A 24468-nucleotide genomic window follows, 5' to 3' on the forward strand; every position below is an offset into this window, starting at 1 on the left:
ACCATTAATGAGCCATGTAGTGATTCGTTTCTTTTTCAGCAGCTTCAGCAGAGGTTGGTGTAAGCAAAGTCACAACGACCGGTGCGATGTCCCAAAATAGGAGCCCTGGTATCTCGCGGTGTCCTGCTGGCAGTACGCCGGCCGGGCTCTTCTGTAGTCTGGGCTGGTGGTGTGTTTTAGGCAGAAGTTAGCGAATCTTCTTCGTTTTGGTTGTGCCTGCGCTGCTTCCTTGTGATGGGAGATCGAGTGCCTTGAGGTTACGAATGTCGGTGCAGTCTCTGTCCTGGGTGTATGTAGAAAAACCGTTGGTTTATGGCTGTAACGTAGTCTTCCCCTCTGGATGGAGACAAGCTCGGCCACCAGGTCCCAGGTTCTCCAGTCTTGTGAATCTTGTGGCTGATGGAACGTGGTGTTCTTCTCGCCTCTGGTGAGACAGGGGTGTTTGCATAGGGGATTCGCTCGGTACCTCGCTGTGCTGTGTAAGCAAAGAATCCTTCTATCAATTCATACAAGAACTAACCCTGCCTTTTTAAAGGTCACTTCTGTCTCAGTCAGCTCTTAAAGTTCAAGAGGAAATAAACTGCTTAGAGTTGGCATTTTTCAAGTCAAGTGTCAACTTTCCCAGCCCCCAAGCCAGCGAATGCGGAGGAAGCAGAGATTAATAAGCGAGCTGCTTGGTTGATACAGTGATTGTGCAGAAACGTTCCCTTTTTTCTTTCCTCTTTACGAGGCTTTGGAATGAAATGGAACGTCGTTGAAATATCTCACTTTCTCCTTTTCACTTTGCAATGCAAAAGTATCCAAAGCTCTTTGGAAGTACTTCTTTTCTCATTAGTCTGCTGACAGCAAGCGGAGAGTTTGTCAGCTCTGGTGAAGTAGGACACAAGGAACATTTTATGACAATGCCAATACCTAAAAGCTCCTTTAACCACAGAATCTTATTATCCGGTGAGAATAAAATGCACTTTCAGAAAGTAGCTGAAGGGTGAAGTCTCCAAGCAGGTGCTTGCCCTTAACTGCATTGACGCCTTTTCCCACGCAGGAGACAGTGGATCGATAAGGAAATAAACAGGAAGAATGGGCTTTATTAATGAGGTACAATGGAGGCAGCAGGGGAGATGATGATGGAAGACGGTGGCAATCGAAGGGCGTGCTGAGCACAGACCAGCTATTGGCTGCCAAAGTGCCTATATTGAATGCGGGAGACGTGGGCTACGGGGGGACCAGCACTGCTAATTGTGATGTTGGGTAGCTCCAGAGAGCGAGCTGTGCATCCCATTTATGGCATTGGGTTTTTAGTTTCGGTCTTGGCAACTTTCCCCTTCTGTATTTGTTTCGCTGGCCCACATAAGCTCTCACTGAAGGTTTTCTGCCTAAAAATCTCTTCTTTCCTTCGTGCAGGAGTTTGCAAAAATAAACCCGTCAGCAGCATTATCTTTTCTTGCTTTGCTTTAAAAAAAAAAAAAAAAAAGGTGCCATGGTACAAACTGTTTTTTAAGTGATGGATAAATCAGCCTTGCCAAATATCTCTGCATTTTCCAGTTGCATGTTCTTAACCTTATGTTTTGGCTGGTACAGCTATGAATTCTTAACGTAGGAATGCTCTGCCTGCCCATCATATTGTGGAAATTGGTGGTGATAGTGTATTAAGGGCTGCATTTCCAAATGGCTTTAAAATAGGAATAATTTTCTGTTTTTCTCTATATGCAGGTGGCTACTTGATGGGAAATCACACATGTTGTTGTTTTTTATGCCCTTTGGGTTTTTATGTAGTTTATGTTTGGTTTCTCTGGATACATATTTAAAAGAAGAGCTCTTTGGAAAATTTGAGTCTTTGAAATTTTTCTTTGGTAGTCCTACTTGTTGTCACCTGAGATGGTGGAAAATGAATACTGTGTGTCTGTTAACCAGAGAAAAGATCCAAAGCAGCTCTCTTCTCCTTGCCTGAGAAGTTGATTCACGGTCCTTTTAATTCCTATTCGTATTATAACAGAAATACTTGAAGACAGGTGCTGTGAAGAGTCCTGGCCGGCGAGGTGAGGATCAGCCCCCTTGTTCTGGAGCATCTGCTGCTCCGGTTGTCTCCTTTTATGTCCACTGAGCAGCCCAGATTATGCACCTCAACCTTATCTTTATAAGCGTCCGTTCCCAACACTGAGAAAACCTGAACACGAGTATGTTCGAATACAATAGATAGTTATGCCCTTAATTCTTACATATTAGGACATTTTTGGCAGTTTTTGAATCTTTTTTTTTTTTTTTTTTCCCCACTCTTCTTCCTTTTCATCTTATGTACAGGGAAGCCAAGCTTTTCAGTTAATATGAGATTGACATTCCAAAAATATCCATGCAGAATTATCAAGCTCAAAGCCTCTTTATTTCCCAGATTTAGACTTTTGGGTAAAAATACCAATCATCTTCCTCTGTCTGTCTCTCTGTCTCATTCTCTTTCTCGAGCTAAAATTTTTGTAAACATTTTTTTGCAGAGTGGGTTTAGATTGTGAAATCTATTTTTCTGCTAATTTATTGTTTGGAAACGGAATATGACTCATGTAGGAAAGAGATTAAATGAAACCTAAGAAAAGACAAGAAAAATGTGCACCTAAGTAAAATTTAGGCTGCTGGTCTGCATTAAAAATAAGCAAAGCCTCTTTTTAAACTCTTTTCCCCAAATTTACAGTCAGATCAAAAATCAACTTAAACCAGTGAATCAATGCCAGAAGCTTTGGGAAAGGCTAATAAAGGAGCAAATGTGCAGGGATACGTTCTTCCTCAGTTTGAAGCTTAAGGATTTCTTAAGCCAAAGGTGATCCCTTTTTATATTTAATAGCCCACGATGAATCTCCCTCCATTAATTTGTTTAGTTCTTCTATTGAAGGAGGCAGTGAACAATCGCTCCTTCTTCACCTCCTGCCACTCATCGTTTTGCAGACTCACGATTGTTTTCATTCTTCTCAGACTGCTGTAGCAGAATATAGTGCAGACAGACATCTAATTTTCTGCATCGAATGAGTTTTTCCTAGTTACGGAGTACTGCCCAGAGTAACATCTGACAGGCGCGTGAGAGTTTGGGTGGTAAAGATTTGTCAAGGCTGGTCTTCATTAGTCTCCTTTAGATGGAGAGGGGAGGAGTGATGCCGGTATGGTCAGGTGAGTACTGGAAGGCAGAAGGGAGCGGGGATGATGGCTGCGTTAGAAACACGTGCCCGAGTCAGCACGGGCTGGGAGCTGGGAAGCGAGAGGAGTAAGCGGAACCCATCCCAGTGTGACTGGAGAGGGCTTGACAGGCGCCACCGCATCCTGGGAGTGACACAACGCTTGGTGTGGCTTTGCATTGCGGGAAGCGATGTTTGCGAACAGCACTGGTATCCCACAAAGTAGCTCTGTAGTGGGGTGTTGATTTTGCTAAGGAGAGACTCCCACGAAGGTGGAAAAAGGCTGCGCTTCTTCCACATCCCCGGAGAGAGACATGAAGAGGATTGAGTCAACCACCGTGTCCAAAACCGTCTCATGAGCAATTCCACAGGAAACTGAGGCAGATTAGCCCAAAGGGAGCTTTCATGCAACCGAAATCAGTGGCTGTTGGTCGACTTCAGTGGTGCTGGTGTTTGTCTTGGAAGGGAAGAGGTGAGTTCCACATCCCTCCGGACACAGCCATGGTGCTCCCGACGCAGGTGCGATGGTGTGTGCCGTTAGGAACCCTACAGCTGGGACGCTCAGTGATTGTGCAAGGAGCCCTGCTGCGTCTGAATCCGGTGTAAAGCTGCTGGGTTAAAAGCACCACGGAAATGGTCTGAGTGTTTGCGTGACGGATTCCGATGCTGCACTGGTGAGAGCAGCAGCTCTTCACACCGAACCTGTTGAGTCTGCGCTGGACGACCTTCCCTTCCCTCCACCATCTCCGTGTTGGCCCGTGGAGCTGGTTGGTGCGTGGTTTGTGATACCAACTGGCTGAAACCAAACTACATTGAGCAGAGCTGTTCTCTTATGAGTGGTACAGGAGCAAAATGGCTTGGTTGCCGGTCTTTAAATTCATTTCTCTATCACAGCTTCACCCCAAAATAAAGCATCTGACCTCTCTGCTCATCTAGTGATTTTGAAACCTGAAACTGCCGCATAAAATCAATTTACTCGTCCACCTGATTGGTTTCTGCATAAAGTATTCATTACAAAAAGATTGCATAGCATGTAGTATTGTTTTATTAAACATTTAAAAATATTGATGCAGGAGGATTGATGGAACAGGGCTATAAATGTAGTTGTTCTGGCAGTTCTCCTTCCACGGTGACAGCTTTATTCCTCGTGCCTGATATTGGTTTAAGGGTTCTTTCAGCTAATTTGAGGGGTGGAAATTAGAGGAAAGTAGGTCTCTGTGCCCTGCAGGTAAGTCCTGATAGTGTCAACAGTCCAGTGGAGGATTCAAATAGCGCTGTGGATTTCTGGGTGGTAGCAGGGAAACCCAACATCCCCAGAATGTTTTAGGAATAAGGTTTGCCGGACACCATTCGTAAGTCTGATCTGGGCATACCCTTTTTATGGGCAGAAATCACTGCTTGGAAACAGCCTCTGAGCAATCAGTTTGCCTCTGCTCAGCTGCCCACGTGTCCCGGCTGAGCAGAGGGAGGGTGTGCAGGCGTACAGCGCTTTTTGGGCTGCGGAGCCCCTGCAAAGGGAACGGCGGGTAGTCACGGTGTGTCAGTCTAGCTTGGAAAGATCCCAGTCTCTTTCTTCTCATTAGCTGACAGCAGATGGCTGGAGACCAGCTCTTCTCCGCTTTGTGGGTCTGCGTCTGCTTATATACGTGCCCAAAATGGGTGTGTAGGAGAATGAGAAGGAATTTAACGGGGATGAAGCTCACCCCACGCTGGTTGTTTCGGGGGCAGCTTCAGCTAATTCTGCTGTTCCTCCTCATTCTTGTTCGTAGATATATGTTCTTGCTTTTATGTTTCTTTTTCGATTTTAAAGAAATATTTGCCCTGAATGGGAAATAGGTACCTGGAAGGCAACATGAGGGTTGCAAGGTGAAACTCTCAGAGGGTAGAAAATGCCAGAATTAAAGTCACCTGATGCCCCCTCAGTCTGGTTCCCTGTACCATGTGGGGTTCCTGCTTCCCTTGGCCGAGGTGGTGGATTATGTTGACTTAATGAGCAGCTATTCATGTCTTTCTACACAAAAAATCAATTTATTACTTATTTCTTATGCTAGCCCTGTTATACCATATGCAAACCAAGGAGGCAGTCTTAGCATTATTTTGGGGATGCCATTCTGGAGTATTTAGAACTCGTTCTTTCAAAGCACTTAGCATTGCTCAGCACTGGTGAGGCCCCACCTCGAGTGCTGTGTTCAGTTTTGGGCCCCTCACGACAAGACAGATGTTGAGGAGGTGGAGCGTGTCCAGAGAAGGGGAACGGAGCTGTGAGGGGTCTGGAGCACACGTCTGGTGAGGAGCGGCTGAGGGCCCTGGGGGTGTTCAGCCTGGAGAAGAGGAGGCTGAGGGGAGACCTTCTCGCTCTCTGCAGCTCCCTGACAGGAGGGGGGAGCGAGGGGGGGTCGGGCTCTGGTCCCAAGGAACAGGCGATGGGACAAGAGGGAACGGCCTCAGGTTGTGCCGGGGGAGGTTTAGAGTGGATATTGGGGAAAATTTCTTCCCCGAAAGGGTTGTCAAGCACTGGCACAGGCACCAACAACCAACTTTGCCTTTGGAAAGTTCATGGCGTCACCTGGGAGCTCTGGCGTAGGCAAGAATTGGAACCGTTTTTTTGGGGACACTTGCAGTTGCCTTAATGTGAGACCGTTCTCTTTAAGCAATTTCTGTGCTTCATTAATATTCCAAATTCTGCAGCAAATGAGGCAGAGAACCTGCAGAAAACAGATGCAGTTAGCAGCAAGTCCTGATTTGTTATTAGAGCATGGTAGAAAAGATCATACAGTACCATGTCGCGTTGTTTATGCCCAAAGACATGGTGGCACTCGGAAAATTCATGGTTATGGGTCCAGCTATTTGGTCAGGGAATTTTTAAGATCTTTGAAGTCTTAATATGGTTCCATATTTTGGATGTAGTGATTAGCAGGTCTGTTACAATGCTGTGCTTAATATGGCTTGGATCACGATAGACTACTTTGACATAAGTTGAGTCAAAGCAGGTGGGAGGCGGATATGAGAAGAAGTTAAATTGGTGCTTGTGAGAAAGAAAAGCCAAGAAGAGGAGTCTGTCGGAGCGCTTGTCATAGATCGCTAAGTGACTTCTCAGCCATTCCTTTCCTTTTATCTGTGCCAGTGTCCCATGGGTAAGTGCCAGGGGGTAGGACTTAATTGTTTGGGTTTATTTGTTGTCGACAAGTATCTGTTACGAATTCTCTTCTGAGTCCCCAGGGAAAACCTAGACAGGTTTTCATCACATAACCTGGAGGGGCTTTCACTGACAAAAGCCGGATGCTGAAATGCTGAACTGTAGCTTTGAATTTTACTGAGAATTATGGTGGGGGTCCATCACCGAATTGTTCTGCGAGAGATCTTTTAGACAATTGTGTTTCTGTAAATTCATTCAGGTAGTCTCAGATTCAAATATTAAAAACAAGAAAGTGAGTGAGCAGTAATATACAATACTCATTTCAATACTCATTTCAGTGTGGAGTGCAGTAATGCACGTTGGAAATGAGGTCTCATTGGAAAAGGTCATTTGAAACAGATCCGCAGAACCTTCACGAAGCTGTAATGAGTCACGAGTCTGCGAGGGCTCACTTGTTATATTGCAACGGAGGGTTTAATGTTTTGTTTTTCTCATCTAAACACTTTGATCCTCTTTATTTTATTAAGAAAAGCTATTATCTAACTGTCAAGAGCCTGGAATTTCAGCAGATTTGTTTGCTGACAAGTTGGTTCTGCACAACCATTCTCCTACTCACTTCTTTCACTACTTCAAGCAAATTTTCCTTTTTTCATTCCTCTTCCAGTCCTTTATCCTTTACAGCTCCTCAGCTCTCATGCTGCCTATTCCCAGATGACTTTTCCGCTCTCATGATGAGTACTGGTTTGAACGTATAACCAAAATTGGAAATATTCGTAGGTGCTGGTGATGTTCACGTCAGCCGGTGTCGGGGCTGTGTTGCTGTGCTTCACGCCGGGGCTGGGGAGTTTGGCCGGTGACTTCGCCACTTGCTGGGAGGGGGAATACTGGTGGAATCTAGAGCATTTACAGGAGATTTTTTATGACGCCCGTACTACTGAATTGGGTTGAGCAAACTGCACCTCGCTTCCCACTTTTGACCGTGCAACAAGTTGCAGCCCTTCAGGCAAGTGTATTTGGGGGTGAGTGGGGCTGGCAGGGAAGGGCGGCGAGGGAGAAGCAGAAAAAGGCTAATACAAAAAGCGTGAGAAGTTTTGACTTTCTTCATCGTATTTAGGCATGGCCGTGAGTTCATCCAGGCCACGAGTGTGATTACGGACTGGTAACTGATGGGGCCAACTGCATTATTCATTATGGTTCAGATTGAAATGAAATCATGGAGGGCAATTTTCTGTCTCACACTTCAAGGTCAGATGAGAGTATTTATTATTCCCTCTCTGTTTATCTGTGAATGCAAATTGAATTTAGTGATTCAAATTGATGAAACGTTAGAAATATAAAACTCATCAGAGCTGACATGAAGAGAAATTACTGGGTAGAGCTGGCCAGTGACTTCCCCATCCCATGTACAGGCCTCTGCTTTGATTAGTAATTATTTCAATCTTTGGGTTTTCTCATTCCCAGTTTTGTTTCAGTTGTTGTCATTTTTGTTTTCAAAGAAAAAAGTGTAATAACACTTTGAAGCATTTAGAATTTGAATTAGATGATGTAAATAAAGCCAGCTGCAGAGAGGATGTTTGGATCCTGGCTGGAGAAAAGGTTTTCTTTCAAAATTCTTCCTTGGGGGTGTTTTTTGGGGACTGGCTTGTTTGGTTGCTTGTTTTCCTCCCTCCTATGCCAGTTCCCTTTCTCCCGTATTTTGCACTGCACGTTCGAAGCCGGCGTGGGGCGTGATGGGGAAGGGAGCAGCGCGTTGCCGCAGTGGGGGCTGAAGCTCCGTGTGTTGCCTTGCTGACCTTCCTCACCAGCCTGGTGAAGAACCGGGACCTGCAGAGGGGACCAAATGAGCGTGGGGCTCCGATGGGCGTAATCGGAATGGAGCTGTTCTCTTCCCAACTCAACGTCATGCATTTTGCACAATCGAGTCAACATCTTTGCCCGCTTTGGCGTATCGCTCTGTGGTCCAAAGGCATCGCCGTACGCTGCGTCCTCTTCTCTGCAGGGCTGGAAAGACACTTTTACCTTCTACCGGGGGGGGATTATTCTTATCTCAGAGTGGGAGTGGAAAATCCTTATCAGTGAATGCTCTTTAAAAATAGGCAGTCCTCCGTGATTGCTAAATGCCACATACAAAATTATGATACCGAGATAGATGATACGTGCTGTACAGGCTATATGCTGTGTTAGTAATCGTCCAGGACTGTTTTTAACTCCTTTTTAATTACTTGCATTTAATTAAGAACGCTGAGTATTTGCTTCTCTACCAAGCACTGCAAAGGGAATCGGTTTGCTCAGGATGCAAATGATTTAGAACAAGAGCCACGAGTATTTGGACACACCAAAAGCCCTTAATAGGTTTGTCTACATAAGCTATTATAAATCACTTTGTGTATTCAGCATCAGCTTGATTTCTGCTGTAGCCAGTTTTAGAGAAGATGGCAACATTTTGAAGTTAGTAAGCACACAACAAGCAGTGTGGCTTCCGCGGCTTTTAAAGACCAGTAAAAGTTTTATTCACCAAATAAATGCCTTTAATAGAAGCTTTGGCCTTACGCACACTTCAGGTTTGGTGGCTTAGAACCAGGACATCTCTGCCTGGAGTTATCTGCCCCTTGAAATATTTTACATTCCAGCCGCCGGTGGTGGATGTATTTGACAAACAATTCATGTTGCAACTTCAAACCAAAACAAACCACAGAAGTCTCTCATTTATTAATTAAGACATTGCTTTCATTCTCGTCTTGATGGTGGATGTGGAGAGCGTGTTTATTAGCATGCCGGTTCATCAGGCATCCAGCAGCTGATGAAATACCCGTTCAGACAGAGCCACCCCGGTCCCCGCACTCTGGGTTTGGGGTCCGGGCTTTGGTTCCTTCGGGTCGTGGGGGTCAGCAAAGCCGCCTGCGTTGCAGCGAGCGCGCTGACCCCGAATGAAGGGAAGCAGAGGGGGCCTGATGTGAATTTCTTTTCGTAAATTCTAACTCCTGCCAGTCAATTATTGGCTGTTGTACCGGGGCTGGGACATAAAATTTGTGTTATTTTTGCTCTGTTGATGTTCACTTTGAAGGAACTGCGTTTCTGAGCCTCATATTTATGCTGCTGGTTAGGGAGTAAAATTAAATGCTGTCTCAACGATAAAACATATTGTCAGCGTACCAATAAAGCTCCAAACATCTGTCTGCTTCTTACCCATTTTGTCTGTCCACACGAACAAAATAATTCTCTTTATGTTGTTCCCTCAGTATAAATTCAGTATAATTCAAGTCTTCCTTGTATGTAGAGCAGCAACGTGACGTATGAACTGCTTATTTTTGAGCGATTTGTGATTTATGGAGGCCTGATGATGGTGAGTTATATAAACGGTCTTTGAGAAAATAGAAAGTGTGAACCAAGAGAAAGTTTGCAGATGTTTGCTGAAGACTTGGGAGAAATAAACAGCAAGAAAGCTTGGTTTCCTACTCACGCTCCGTAGACTGTTCCGGGTAGTATTTTCTGTAGCGGTATTTCATACAGCTCTCTGTAAGGCACAGTTAAGCTTTAAATAAAATATGGCCCGTGTGATGAATTCCACTAAAGGTGTTAATATTTGGTGTCGTTGCTCCTACTAAACGTAGTCAGGGAATAGCGGCTAAGGTGGCGACGCTGGGCTCCAGCCTTCCCGCTCGCGCGCCGCGGTGGCTGAGCGCAGGGATGGATGGATGCTGCTGCTTCTCCACATCCGCCCTTCTGCGTGCGAGGACGAAAGCAAGAGAATAAGGTGCCAAACAGACTTATTTTAATAAAAGTTAGCACCCAAACCTTTGGCTTTTAAGCTGAAATACTTGTAGCACTAAAACAATCTCCTCCTTCCTGATGTTTGTTTTTCTAGTTTACCTGACCTTAAATTTATTACTTTAGGCAGCTCCGCTCCGCAGCAGCGTTCTCAGCGCTCCCATCCGTCTTTGCAGCAGCATTTTATAGTGGATCAGTTTTTTTTCCTTTTTAATGTAAGATGGCAATTTTTCTGTTTCGCCAAGCTCTGCCTTTCCTTTCCTGTGTCCTGTCTCTTTTTAAGTCACACTACTTTTGGCATCATCTTCTCCCTTCTGTTTTCCGTTTTAATTCCCGTCCAGACGGTGGTGGCTCCTGTGGAGGCAGGTTGGGCAGAGGCTGAGGGGGGAAGAAATCTGTGCCAGAAACTGGAGGTTGGACGGAGCCTTGAGGACAGGGACGTTCTGCCACCATCCGCTGGACAACATGAAGACATGCGGGAGTTACCCTGTTGCTACTTATGCCTTCATGTTGGCTTATAAAAGCTGGGGGACAAGAACTGGAAGGAAAAAGAACATTTTTTGTTCAAGCTCTCTGCTTATCCTTTCCAGTGTGGTTTATACCTTTGTGTGCGCTGTCTATAAATGTGAAGATACGTTGAAAAGGCTGCGCGTTGTCAAGCCTCAGGAACGGATGTGCTTTTCTTTATCCAAATGTCTCGCTACAAAACAATTTCCCTTGCTCCTTTTTGCCTCATTAGCTTGTGTGCTAACCTTTTTATTTTGGACTCTGTCATGAAGATGTTGATAGCTGCAGCGTGTTTCTTTTTTTCTGTTATATATGTGCAATAGCACTGTCATCGTCTTTTCCCTCTGCGCGTCTTCAGTGCTGTTCCCATCTGCAATCCCTGCGTTTCGGCGCTTTCTCTTTGATGCGATCCTCGTTTCTGACAGTTGGCCCTGGAATGTGCAAGTGTCTCATCTCCTGAGCTGCAACATGACCCAGACAGTGGTGTTCTTCTAATTGTCTCTGTGCCGCTGTGGACCTCTCGTTTCCTTCTCAGGCAGATACACAGACTGGTTCTGGCATCCTCTTTGCTTTCCCTGTTATTTTATTAGTATCTCTGAGGTGGTAACTTGGCTACTGAAAGGATGGAATGATTAAAATAATGTTTTATGGATCACTGGGGGGTGAGGGGGGAAGCTGTCAGCTGCTTTTGTAATTTTTTGAAGGAGATTATTAAAATGTGTCTTACAGCTTCAGCATTCACTCTTGGCCGTCATTGTTCTCAGTCTTTCAAAGAACATTCTGGAAAATGAAGTTTTATCATTAAGATTACATGAAAGTGGATTACAGAAGGGAAGAGCAAAATATGAAGAGTCTCAACAGCTCAGAACAGAAAGATGTTGGCATCTCATTCACTGGGATGTGGAACAAGAAACATTAATAGGCTGATAAACAGAAATGACTTTTTCTCTTTAAGGCTTAAAAGGTTTACTTTGAACTTGCAAAGATTTAAAAAAATGCCAGTTCTCCAAGCTTATATTGGATGGAGAACTTTGGGTCTATTTTATTTTATTTTTTGTAATGCTCATTTTGAGTGAGCAATTACTTTTGAAAAGCCATAGGTGTCATCAGTGTGGAAGAAGAGTGCCCACGTCTAACTTCCCAATCCTGTTTTGTGTCAATAAGGAATATAACGTTCTTTTTAGATTTTTTTCTTACAGAGATGGTTTATGTTGTATTTGGTGCAGTTTCTGGAAGAATTATCAATCTGTCATAAGAGAGGAAGAAACGATCTCAATAATTTGCTTTGGCATGGTGTGGAGAGTTGTTAGAAAGTTGAATTTCACACTTCTTATAGCAAGGAAACCGATGGTGACAGCAGCAGTTTGGGGCATTTAAGTATTGTCTCTGCTTTCATAGACTCCTCTGGCATTTGAATTTTGTCTACGTTAGTATCACATTTGATCTGAGGCTGAAATATAGGCAGACGATGGTGTTCTTTCCAAACGCCATGCAATGGCTGAGGAAATTGTCCATTTGTCTCCCTTGGCCTAATTTTTCTCATGTTTTAAAACACTAATTTTCCGACCTAGTTTGAGAGGGGGGGGTGTCTGAATGACTGTGCTGTCCATGAGATGGGAATCTCAGCTATTTTTCATTATTTCAAGAAGGAAACCTGGCACATACCTCATTTTTCTTTGCGAATGTCAACTCAACCGTAATCCATCAGTCCACTCAGAATTTATAGAAATAGGTCACAATATTGGAAGATTAAGGAAAAAAAGATGTCTCCATTGTCCTCGCAAAATGTTTTGCAATAATCAAATGCCCGATTCTGGCTAGTTTGCAGTATTAAATCTTATGTTTGCATTTTTTCTTCTGTTCTCGAATTCTTGATGACTCTTCCTGTTACATTTTGTGATGTCGCCCAAGTTGCGTCCGTCTCCTGGAAGTTACTGTCAGCCTGACTTGCCCCCGAAGGGGTGTTTAGGGTGTGGGATGCTCTCTTGTGAACTGAGCACGCGTTTGAGTTTGCTCGTGACACTGCAAAGTGGTAACCTCCAACCAAAGGATGGGCTGGCGAGCAGCGTGGGTGGCTTTAGAATTCAGCAACTGCAACTTCTGAATGATGTGGGGTTTGTACGCTGCGAGTCATCACTTCTTGAGTGACATATATGTGCTTGTGACGTGTGTGACATATATGTGCTTGTGCTATTTGTCGTCTTTGGATGTTGGCTTCTAGGAAAGTTTTTAATATGGATTTATTTTGTAGAATACGACAAGAGTTGATTCTCTACTTTATCCCGTGGAATTCTTGCATCGTTCAATAAGGAAAAGGCTTGTGTTACTGTTAAGTAGCCACAAGACTGAGTTTGAGATGTTTGCGGCAGTTGGGATGGGGAAGGGAGCATCCAGTGCAAGGCTGGCGCCGCCTCATGTTCCATCTCCATAGCTGCTGCTCCTGGGCACGGGCTCCCTTTCTAACTGATTAATTAAAACAGAACCAAGGAAGTAGTGGTGCCCTGGGAATGAAATTATCCATTTTCAAATGCAGATTTGAAGCTCTCTTGATGAACTTTCCCACCTGAATACAACAATGAAGAGACTATTTCACAGTCCCTGATTATTAAATTGGTCTGTGAATAGTTCAAAATTGAACTGGAGCTTTAAACGGGCTTCTGATTCATCCAGTGTTTAAAAATGCATGTTTTTCCTCAAGGAGGAGGATTTTGAGGTAGGGAGACAGCTGCTTAGGGATTTTGGTGAATTCCTAACTAAATTTCCCAAGAAGTACAATTTGGTGACCTGGCAGTGCAGGATGTACTTGATTTATGCCGAGTGTCTTTTAAGGTGGTGTTCCCTTTTGGAACTATCTAAACAGTACTTTAGCAATAGTGCTATTTTATTTAAAAGCATTTTTATTTATTTTCTTTTAATTATAATGATAAAGAATACCCCTCTGAAGCACTCATACATTTTCCAGTGTTGTTTTTAGCATCAGAGAAACAAAGATCTTCTGTTCCTGAGTAAGCTGGAGATGTTGGGTTTGATCTTTTGAGCTTTCTTGGGGGGTTTTGACTTGCGTGCAATACTTTTTCCTTGTCCTGCTCACTCTTTAAATACTTAAAGTTAGTGCCGTCTTGGATAAACTTGTCATACTTAAATTATGAACTGTCTCTTAACAATCACAAGAATTATTTCACTCTTATTTTGTTATTGATCGAGGACTTTGCCACCGTACTCGATCTGTGATGAGCTGCTGGATGGGTGCATTGGGACAGATGTCCCTTAGTGTCCCAGCAGCAGACCGAGTGCCTGAAGGGCATGATGAAGAACATCTCCAGGAGTAATTGTGCGTCACCGTGTCATGCTGCACAGAGAGCTGAGAAGAAGAGGGACCAAGCTATTCTGGCTTAATTGAGAATTGTGTCCGCATGGCAGAAGAAGTGCTAATCACCTGGCCTCAGACGATACTTCGCTTCCAATATAGGTTGCTGGCAAGCACAATGTGCAGGTGGTGGCTGTAATTACTTGCTGAGTATTATCTATCTGTCAAAGCAGATCATATTAAACCTCAGTTTTACTTCTACTTTGTTAGGAAAAGATTAAAAGATACAGTAGAACCCGAGATCGTGCATCGTTTGTTGAAAACAAGGCATCTTCTCAAAGGCAAACTGGTTGATTTTGAAATAGATATACAGTTATTTAAATGCTTTGTATACGTGTGGTTCCAGTAATTGTCTTGTGCTGCACAAGAAGGCTGTCACTGGGATGGTTCTTCTCTCATGTCCCTTTCCGAGAACAGCTGATAATGAGACCACAGCTACTCAGTTTCCAGTGGTGCAGCCGTGAGATGAAATGGCACCAGCCCCGCAGTCCTGGTATCATGGTGATGCTTCTCTCAGGTTCTTCTGATCTGACTAAGAGGCAGTGGCCAAGATTTCACAGGTCCGTATTATCTTTTTTAGTGCCCGAATACTGGAGAAGGCCCGGCAGCAGCTACAGGAAGAAATACTACGGGTGCAGAGCCAACTCTTGGACGAGAAGAAGAAGCGTGAGCAGCACGAAGCACTGGTCAGACGGCTGCAGAAACGTGTCCTGCTGCTCACCAAGGTGAGTTTCTAGATAATGTTTGGAAAAGCCCATGTCCTTATTTCTTCCCTCCCGGTGTAGTCCCTGCTGTTTCTTCTTCGTTCACCTCTGTAACTGGTCCTACAGAGTTGCTGTGGGGTCTTTGTGCAGCGGGTGCTATAAGAGTCATGAAAGTTGTCTTTAGGGCTGCGTTAGAATGAAAGTACTCGTACATCCTAAGGCTCTGCTGGTGTTCCCCCCTCTGGGCTCACGCTGTGTTGGCGATACGTAGCTTCATCTCAGGCTTGGCATTTGTGTGAGGGCAGAGAATTGAATCATGTTGTCGCTAGAGTGTTTTGAGCCACTGAAGGGAGTTTATAATGGCTTTGGCTGCATCGCCTCCTTCCCGAAAGAGAGTGAAACGACAGCACCTTGTCAACTGTTCCTGTGGAAAAACAATTTACAGAGAGTAAGAGATTCGCTTTCCTCTTATGCTGAAAGTCTGTTCGAACGTAATGGTAGGCACTAGACCAGTAAATTGAAAATACGTTTTAAGATTCTTTCTATAGGATATATCAAAGAAGTCTGCATTATCCTATATCGGGTATGCTCTTGTGATGAAATTCCATACAATAATTTTGAAGTCTGTAGAGAATTGAAAACTTTATATTAAATTCTGAGAGCGCTCTTTACCCACAGGGAATAATAATTCTCTGTAGTCAGAACGATAGGTACTTCACTTCCCGAGAATACTCCTCACAGCACTTCCCTCAACTGAGCAATCTCCCAGCCGTTATAAAGCTCCTCACCTACGTAAGCTTCTGTGTGTGCGTAGGGTCAGCGTCGAGTGAGAGGGAGCCAGGCGCAGCGCGGTGTACGGGGAGGAAAGATGCTGGTTCCGGGAGTGCGTGAGCAGGGGGGAAGGGAGCTGTTCTGTTTCTCGTGCTTTAGGCTTTAATTTTCAGTGTCGGCTAAAGCGTTTTGATCGGTTTTAATTGTGCTGCACCCAGCTCTTTGTAATTCCGTGTCGTTAAGCCAAAGAGTCTGTGATGTATGGTGCAGTAAGCGGGGCTTCTTGAAGCATGAAGCAGCTGCTTTACAAGAGGATATTCTGTCAGGTCTTCAGGCTGGAGAATCTGATGCCTTGGAGAGTCACATCAGTGAGAAGAGAAAAATTACGTCAGTTTTTTCTGCTTCGCGCTGAGGCAGGCACTGCAGTCAGGGCGGGTGGACCAAACCCTCTCCATGGAAGCAGAAAAGGCGTCTTTCTACTACCCCCCGCGGCAGCCAGCCCTCCGTACCCTTCTGGTCTGTACTGGCATGGCTGGGTAGGCCACAGGTGGATACTGAACCCGATAAAAATCCCTCCTTTCCAACCTTGTCAGCTGGCTAGCATTGCGCTGGGCTGCTCAGCCCCAAAGGGAGTTTCTCAGATGGTTTCTAAACTATTCCCTTTGTTAACTTATTTCCAGTCCTCAGCAGAAACGTGTTTTGTCATAGAACACAAAATATCATTACTTTTCTCTAAGTACTGGACAAAAAGACAACAGTGCTTTGTCATGTGATGGATTGTACCCTAATTTATAGAGAAAGACAGAGCCTTTGCTTTGTTTGCTGTCCTCCCCCTGAAGAGGAGTAGAGGAAAAGTTGGAAATGTCCTTCATCCAGAGTATGGCAAATAAACTTGTGTTTTGACAGTGGAAGTTTTCAGTGTAGTCAATGATTCCTCCACTGGAGGATTTTTTTTTCTTTATTCCTATTTTAAAGGAATAAAGACTTTGCTGTTCTCTGAAAATTTATATTCCATCCAGGGAATGCTCGGGGTCCTTTGTGAAAAGTAGATTCTTTATGGTACTTGGGCAATCTATCCTTGGCACTGTGTCTCCTACTGGTTGCTCTTCTCATGCAAAATCAGAAGAAGGAATTTCATTTAATTAAAAAAGTATGATATTGTGATTTAAAATGAGATTGAGCAAATATACTGCCTGTTAAAAATAATTATTTTACACTGAAAGCATATCACCTAGAATGGTATTTAATCATCTAATTAGTGGCATCAGTAATACAGTGTGCTTCTATGTAATTTGAGAATAGAAAAGATGAGCTCTCTCTATTGAATCTTTGTCTTGTTAAATAGGACTGTGAAAATCTAATTTGGGGGAGACAATTATATATATGATTGAATTGCTATTGCTTTTGATAGTGTGATTTTTGCATTTGTGTATATTTGACCCCGTAGCAGGGCAGAGAATCTGGTCCTGTACGCTGAGCAAGTAAGGGCTGACAGGCATCAGGCGTGTTTGACAGTGCAAGTTTAATGCAGTAACAGCTCTCCTTTCTTTGGGCTCAAATTGTAACCTAAAAGTCTCAGGTCTTGAATATGCTTGAAAAGATCAATAGAAAACGATAAGCTGTTCTTAATTTGATAACAGTAATACCTAATATTTTAGTACTAAACATACCCTCTTCATGAGGTACTTGCTTTGCCGATCTCATTCCTTCTCAGCTTACTTTGATGGCTATTGCATTTTCTTCCTGGAGATTCATACAATATTTTTTGGCTTTCAGAGATTGCCTGTCTCACTTGCTCAGGCTTGTTCATTTTCTACTTGCCACAGTCTCTGTCCTTTCTTGGTTGCTCTCATATTTCCATTTCAGTGCATTTAACTTCTCCCTCCATTGCTTACTTCCTCGCCTCATTTACTTCTTTTGGGCTTTCTTGACCTTACTGGGGCCTTTCCAGTTGGTTTACTCTTTGGACGTGGCGCGATTGTCAGTGTAGGATAGTTCGGTGAGTCACTACAAACCCCTCTTCCCTGGCAGACGTGAAGAACAGCGGTCTCCAGTCTTTGACATACTCGTGCAGTGGTCCAGCCCAACCGATGCCGTCTCTGCCAGCGGGCTGGCACGGGAGCTGCGACCTGGGTATTCCTCTTGACAAACTGCTGTTTAGAACACGTTAGCTGATTACTTTCTCCCATATGTCCTTGTAAATCAGGGCAGTACTTAAGTTTTCTGATCTACATGTTGTCAGTGAAACATTAGATTTGGACGCCCTTGAGGTTTTCAGACATTGAGGGCTTGAAGGTATCTCCTGGAGAGTCACTCAAACTGATGTTTGAAGGGATGTACTCCCACTCGCTCTTTTAGAGATCCGCGTGGCTGGGTTCGCTGGCTGCTGTGCTGTCTTTTTCCTTTGGCTTCGCTCAAAGTTTTAGGGAAGTCTTTAATCTTTGCTTTATTACCCGAGGTAGTTCCGATGCAGGTGTAGCGAGAGATATCTGAAAAGCTGGGGAAGACCTTGTCCACCTCTGCCCTTTTTCCTGTTTGATTTGTTGTAGTAGTGCCTTTGAATGCCATGTTTACCTACACAGTTTTGTATTTGACTTTTGTGTTGTCCTCAAGCTCTGTGAGTATTTCTCTTTTTCGGAGAGCTTTGCACACAACTCCTGGTATTTGTTTATGAAGGAGGCTTGTTAAAAACAATCAATTCTGCTACTGGATGGCTGAAATTTGAGTCTCTCAGGAAATTTTATATGACATGTAGGTCTCCCAAAATGCAAAACCCATTCTGAAATGCCTTATCTGAGTGCAAGCAGCTGATCGAGCCAGTATTTAATGGAAAGAAAGTCTGTTTGTTACAGGAGGGCAGCTTTCGGGATGCACAAATGGACCTTGTGCAGGAGAAGTGAGGCTGGAGACAAGCAAGAAAGGCACGCTGAAGGATTCCCAAAGCCTGCTGATGGGGAGGGCCAGAAGTTGGCTTGCATGGATCTTTTTAGGGTTGTCACCTCCTCCTCTCCTCGTGGGATTTTACCCGGTGGCACTCAGCCCTTAGCTACATGCGTTGTTCAGCTGCTGTTGGGGTTCAGACCCTCCAGCCTCTTCTCCTGTGCTTCAGCGACTCCTTGAAACATTTTTTTCTTCTGTGCCCAGGGCCGGTGGACAGAGCTGCACGCAGCTGCCCAACGAGCAGGAGCAGCCTGTAGCGCAGGCAGTGGATTTGACCGGAGACCCACTGCCCCGCTTGCGCGCAGCCGGCGCACGCTCCTTCCTTCGCGGGAGCCTCTTGCCTCTCTGCATACACAAGAGCTCAGAACGCGAAGTGCAATTGCGTTTACTTCTTCTAACTTATCCCAAATGAGTCCAATTTGCTTCTCAAATTGTAGACTTCGTGGATGTACACTGTCCTAATTGCATCCCTTGCTCTCCTATAAGGCACAACGCAGCAAATGAATTAATCTGATTGTACTGGATGTTGTTGTTTTGCTGTGTTTGTTCCCCGTCTGTGCATTTGTCTGCCTTTGGGTACTCCGCTGCCCGGAGAAGCGGCTGAAAAATTCCATTTTGTTTTCTGAGCGTTCAACCAGCTCACGCGATCTGATAGGAAATCTGTTTCTATTGAGACATAATTTAGGCCATCACCATAAAAGTTGGTGATTAAACAAGTATTGATTAAGCAACTCCAGCTGACTCTTCATCCAGCCGTGTTCCCTGAGATATCTTCGCGAGAGTCAGTGCGAAGTATGTGAGTGACTCCCGGAGCCCAGAATGGCAGAGATGCATCAGAAATGGGACGAGGTAATTAAACTGTTCATTAAGCATGGCAGATGCCGAGTTCATGACTTGATTTGCCATCTGCTTTGTTTTGTAATCAGTAAAGATTTAAAATAATGCTGAAGGTTTCTCTGTCATACTGGGTCCTGCGTTATGGGGATTTTTTCTTAGGAGGCAGATGATTTTACAGTACAGGGAAGGATCTTAAAGTTCTGGGGGTTCAGCAAGGGAGGTGAATGAACCCCTTTTCTGGGATACGTAAAAATTTAACTTTAAATACTGCGCTCAGTAGTACTAAAAGCAGCCGGTCTGGCAAACAGATGCCTTGCAGCAGACTTTCTTTTGGGTATCGTACTCTGTGCTTTTGTCCGGGCAGCCCGGACAGCTTTGGGGCAGCGCTGAGCAACTCCGCTGCGCTGTGGGCAGTAGCGAATGCTTTTCCCTGGCTGTTATGATACGATGCTCCTTTCTCCCTTCAATCCACTTCATAACTCCATGTATGTCATTTAAGCAGCACCATTACTCGCGCACCACCAGCTGTGCGGCCGCCCCGCGCGCGGTTGTTATCTGCTGGCGGCCTCAGCCGTGCCGGTCCCTTCCCTCTGCTCGCCGTGTCTGCCCTTCGTAGATTTTTATAAACCTGGGGAAGTTATCTTCCTCTTCATGCCTGCAAATAAATACATTTTAAAGCGATTCCCCTGCTCCCTCTCCTGTGATTGAGCAGGGCAGGCTTGGTGGGGTGAGGCGGTCCCTACCCCATCGCCCTGCAGCTTGAGAAGAGGGGCGACGGGGCACTCCGCGTTTGGGAGACTCAACAGCCTTTTTGATGGAGCACAGTTCCCTTTAATTTCCACTTGATTGTAGTAATCAGTTAAATAATTTCAGAGAAAAGGTGATTGGTAGTTATGGGTGGAGGGGGATGATAGCAAGGGAAGAGAGAAGATCATTGACCGCTATAGGACGGAGAGAAAGAGGTAATTAATTGCAGTCTGTGCCGTACGGGGGGCTTGAACTGGTCTCTGCTGAATTGTAATTTTTAGTATCCAGTAAAATCATGAATTTGAATTCCCAGGCTCACCTTGCAGGGTGCCTTTTTTAAAGGATGGGGACTAAGAAGTCAGAGATGAGGTAGATGCTGTTATGAAAAGTCCCCCCTCTCCTGCCGTTAGCTGGTGGTGTATCGACCCCGAGTTCACTCTGGTGCAGGGTGGTCCCCGGGCTTCGTGTTCATGCAGGGTCTGGGTTACCGGATAAAGCGTGCTAAGTTCTGTGAGGAAAAAGTGAGATTTGGGGGTTTGATGGCTGCTGCTGTAGACATTTTCTGTTGGGGTTGAGCAAATACCACGTTTTGTGTTTGCATCTGTTGGTCTCTGATGGCCTTGTGTCTTGTGAGGTGGAGGTGCTTCAGAGAAAGACAGTTCTGGGAGGATTTGTTATAACACTAACTGTTTTTTTTTCCCCTGTAAAACCTAGATTTGTGATTTTTTTTGGAGTAACTTCTTCCAATTCCTTACTGTGTCATGTTTTATTCCTGATCCACTGAACCGCCTCCTGGAGCTCAGGCGGCTGCCACCCAGCCGTAGCGGGGTTGGAGGTGGTTTGCTGCCCCCCTCTTTGCCCGCAGGGGATGCTCTACAAGGAGATTCTGCAAATATTTAGTCTGACAACACTTTTCCCGTCTGTTGGTTTTTTAAATGGCTCTCACTGGTCTACTTCAACTTTCTTAATCATCTTGCTCTCTGTGTTGTAAGGACCTTTAAACCCCGCTCTTGCCTCCCATATGTAACCGCTTCCTAGGATCTAGGACCTGATCCCAAATATCTCTAGATCTCAGAGTTTGAAAGTGATTTTCCTCCTTTGTCTGTACCCTCCGACTTGTCTGCTGCAGGGGTTTGTTTAGCTTGTAGCAGAGTGGTCTGACTCTAGTTTTCATGGAAGTTGCTTCAGAAAATACAAAAGATTCTTCTCAGCCTCCCCGTAGGCTTGCGAGCGTTCCCCACGCCACGCGGCTCTGCGGCCACAGGAACACGGCAGCGTCGGTGGCTTCCCCTGCCTCTCCCAGGCACCGGTCACGACGGTGGATGGAACGGTTTCACCTGCGGTGCCAGCGCTGCCCTCTCTGTACCGTGCTCGGCAGAGCCCCCCGACGCTTTAACGGCAGCTTTTGCCGAGATTTCTACAATGACAGACTAACTTTGGGCTGATTTGATGCTATTCATTGCAAGAGCTTCTTTGCGTGCTTGACATTTAAAAAATATTGTGTTTGGAATGTGTTATTTATTTTGAGACCTTTATTAGGCAACCTCAGTCTAAGGGTTTAATTGTTACTGATAGCTAAGGGTATAATTACTTCAGTAAAATATCATGACTATATTAAGCAAATGGAAATTGTCTTCCAGAATCAAGTGAGTACAAAGCATTTCCCTTTGAAACGGGCTGTTCGGCGGGGCCTGCTGATACCGCTTGCTAAAACAATTGCAGAATCTCTCTGCAAAGAACGAACAGGGAGAGCTGACACGGCTGTGTTTGGAGAGGAGGCTATCTGTAGCGGTTTCGAAGCAGTGCACAGAGACCCTTTGGAAGGAGGAAGTATCCCGAAACAAAACCAGATAATGTTACTGTTTCTTAAGTGAGATCTGGAGATTTCTGAAAGGCAGGAGAAAAGCGTGTTTTCTGGCACGGGCTCCCAGACAGGTGCTTGGTTTTCTTTGATGTGAGCTTCCATACTTCGCCTGGTTTGATCATCGCTTTACTACTTACTTTTTTACTCAATGAAGAAAGCAGCAGAGATGCTGAGTTCCCACTTCCCTATCCCGCTCCAGAATGACTTCCCAGAACCTGAGAGTTCCCCCCTTAGTTTCTGACTGTGTCCCTCTGCGTGGGAGGGATCTCTGGATCCGAGATGCCCGAGTTCTTCCCTGGCTGGGGGCACTGCAGATCATACAATCATCGAATTGTCTAGGTTGGAAGGGACCTTTGAGATCATCAAGTCCAACCATCAACCTGACACTGCCCTCTTGTTCTCCGTTGGGTCCTCTCTAGCGAGATTTTTTGCTCTGGATCCGGTGTTGCCCTAATTCTTCATAGCTAGTGGATACATTTGCCTTTTCACTGACTTTGGATATTCTTCCTCTTTGTGTACCTGTATGAGTCCCTATAGGAATTTGTCCCGCAGAGGCATGGAGGTGACACGCTTCGTTAGAGTAGAGCTTCGTCACCGGAGGGCTTTCGACATGGCAATAGTGAACGTTGGCTTCAAATGACCAGCCTGGAGGCAAAAGATGAATTGATTCCCGGGCCTTGCTTCCCTTCCCCTTTTAGAAGCATGAAAGAGCTCACAAAAATTATCTTAGCGATTTTTTGGGAATCAGTTCTGTGTAATTCTTTCTCTTGCCTTTTTATGTATCTGGTAAGCCTTGTAATGATAAAATGCAGCGTTTATGACTATCTTTGTATCTGCTGCTTTTGAGGTGGCGGCACAAGGACAGTCTCTGTATTCTTACTGATATTATGTCTGACAACTTCTATTTAAGCAAGGTGTTTTGAGAGTTTTAAAAAATTGTATAACAATTCAGAACATGCAGCAAAGTGAAAAGTTATGAGTTATTTTATGAGGTATTTTTTAAGTGATATGGAAATGTGATCTTTTTTCCCAGAATACCGACTGGATTTCGCTTTGTCCTACCACCACTAGATGTTAATGCTCAACGCTAAGAGGTTAGATTATGAAAATTAGAAATATACCCATAAAAGAATTTATTTGACCTTCAATTCTCGTATTTCTCTGAGAGAAAGGGCTGCAGGGCTTCTAAAGGTAAAATATTCAATAAAAAGAAATTAGGTTAATCCAATGTTATGGCTGAGAATTTAAACTCGCCCAGGTCAGGTAATTCAAAGTTATAGTTCCCTTGATGCGTGTGCTGTAACATTTATTCCTCAGCTCCTCAGCCCTGAATTATGAAGGATGGTGGAGCGGTATATGGCAGAGAGGGAAGCGGGAAGATGGATGGCTGGAATGAGGGAGTTCTTGTTAAGGGAACTCGGGCAGAACAAAGCTCCCTTCTGCGCCCGGCGAGCGAGGCAAGGGCGGACGGCGGGAGGTGGCCGGGCGAGGGAGCCGGCCGCGGGCTGGGGCGGCATCCAAGGGCAGGGGAAGGGACTGAGGAGTTCTGAACAGCGGGCTCTAAAACGCTAGCTATGCTAAGCTGCACAAAAAGGGGGTTTTGCATTTCTTTGTTCCTCAAATACTTACGGTTTGAAAGCGTTAATATCTGTGCCTCTTAGGGTGGTGGGATTGCCATGAGAACTGCAGCTTTGAATCTCTGACTTCTCTCTGTTTTAATTCTCAGCCATAAAACTGGATTAACTGGGTTTGCTTCAAGTTGAATTGCAGTGGTTTTTTTTAAAGGATAGCAGAGAGAGATAATTAAGTAATTGCACAGTAGCTTATTTCAACATGCGATGTGAGCCTCTGGTAGGAACAGCTGCACTACTCAGACACCAGTGGCTCCCAGCATCCTTTCAAACGAAGACCCAAAGTCTTTATAAAACTGAAGGACTGCCTGGAGAATTAAAGAGGTTTGGATTGCTCCTGGCACAGCATCATGCAGTACTAACTATTTTGTTCAACGCACGTTCACAACAGCTCGGGTCAAGCATTGCTTAAATTCATGAATATGTTGGAAGTCCAGTGAGTTTTTTTCAAAGCATTTCAGAAATGGTCTTTGACCCATGATTTGTTCCATTGAGGAGAAATGAACTGTTCCCTATTTTATGAGCACATTTGCTTAGGTAGTATTTCAGATAGAGACAACATTATTGAATAGAAACTATAGCAAATGTGAAGAATTGGTTTAGTTTCAGTTAATGGATTGTGATTGATGCCATGAGGTTATTATATTACAAGATTCTCAATATACAGGACATCTGCTAGGATTTTTTAGTCTTGTGTGAGACATCTAGACCAGGAGCTGTAAAGAACCATTAACCACAAATTGTCCTGTTCAGGTGGAAGCAGTTTGGGCCAGCGGGGGAACTGAGGCTTAACTTTCTCTCTGTATGAATCCAGAGCATCGCGATTTCCCCCGAAATACCACTACCTTTTTTGAAGTCAGGAATTTGGAAGGGGATTAATAGGTAAACAAAGTATGAGCATGAGACAGGAAAACAAAATAAGCTTTTTACATCAGGATGACGTTTAACTTTCTTGTGTCAGGAGGAGGAGAACTATTTTTATGGGAGTCTTATGATTTGTAGAGGTTGAATGTAGGAAGATCCTACAAACCTATGGGCCAT

General features: G+C 44.6%; 1 protein-coding gene across 1 annotated transcript in view; it reads left to right on the plus strand.

Annotated features, from left to right (window-relative positions):
* MAD1L1 (MAD1 mitotic arrest deficient-like 1 (yeast)) overlaps positions 1-24468 on the plus strand; it is a 385928-nt gene that overhangs the window by 100065 nt on the left and 261395 nt on the right. Inside the window, exon 10 of the mRNA XM_009885704.1 lies at positions 14514-14658. Coding sequence (XP_009884006.1) covers positions 14514-14658 — 145 coding nt within the window. The remainder of the gene's footprint in view (positions 1-14513; positions 14659-24468) is intronic.

This window comes from Charadrius vociferus, unplaced genomic scaffold (assembly GCF_000708025.1).
Source record: "Charadrius vociferus isolate BGI_N301 unplaced genomic scaffold, ASM70802v2 scaffold430, whole genome shotgun sequence".
Lineage (NCBI taxonomy): Eukaryota > Metazoa > Chordata > Aves > Charadriiformes > Charadriidae > Charadrius > Charadrius vociferus.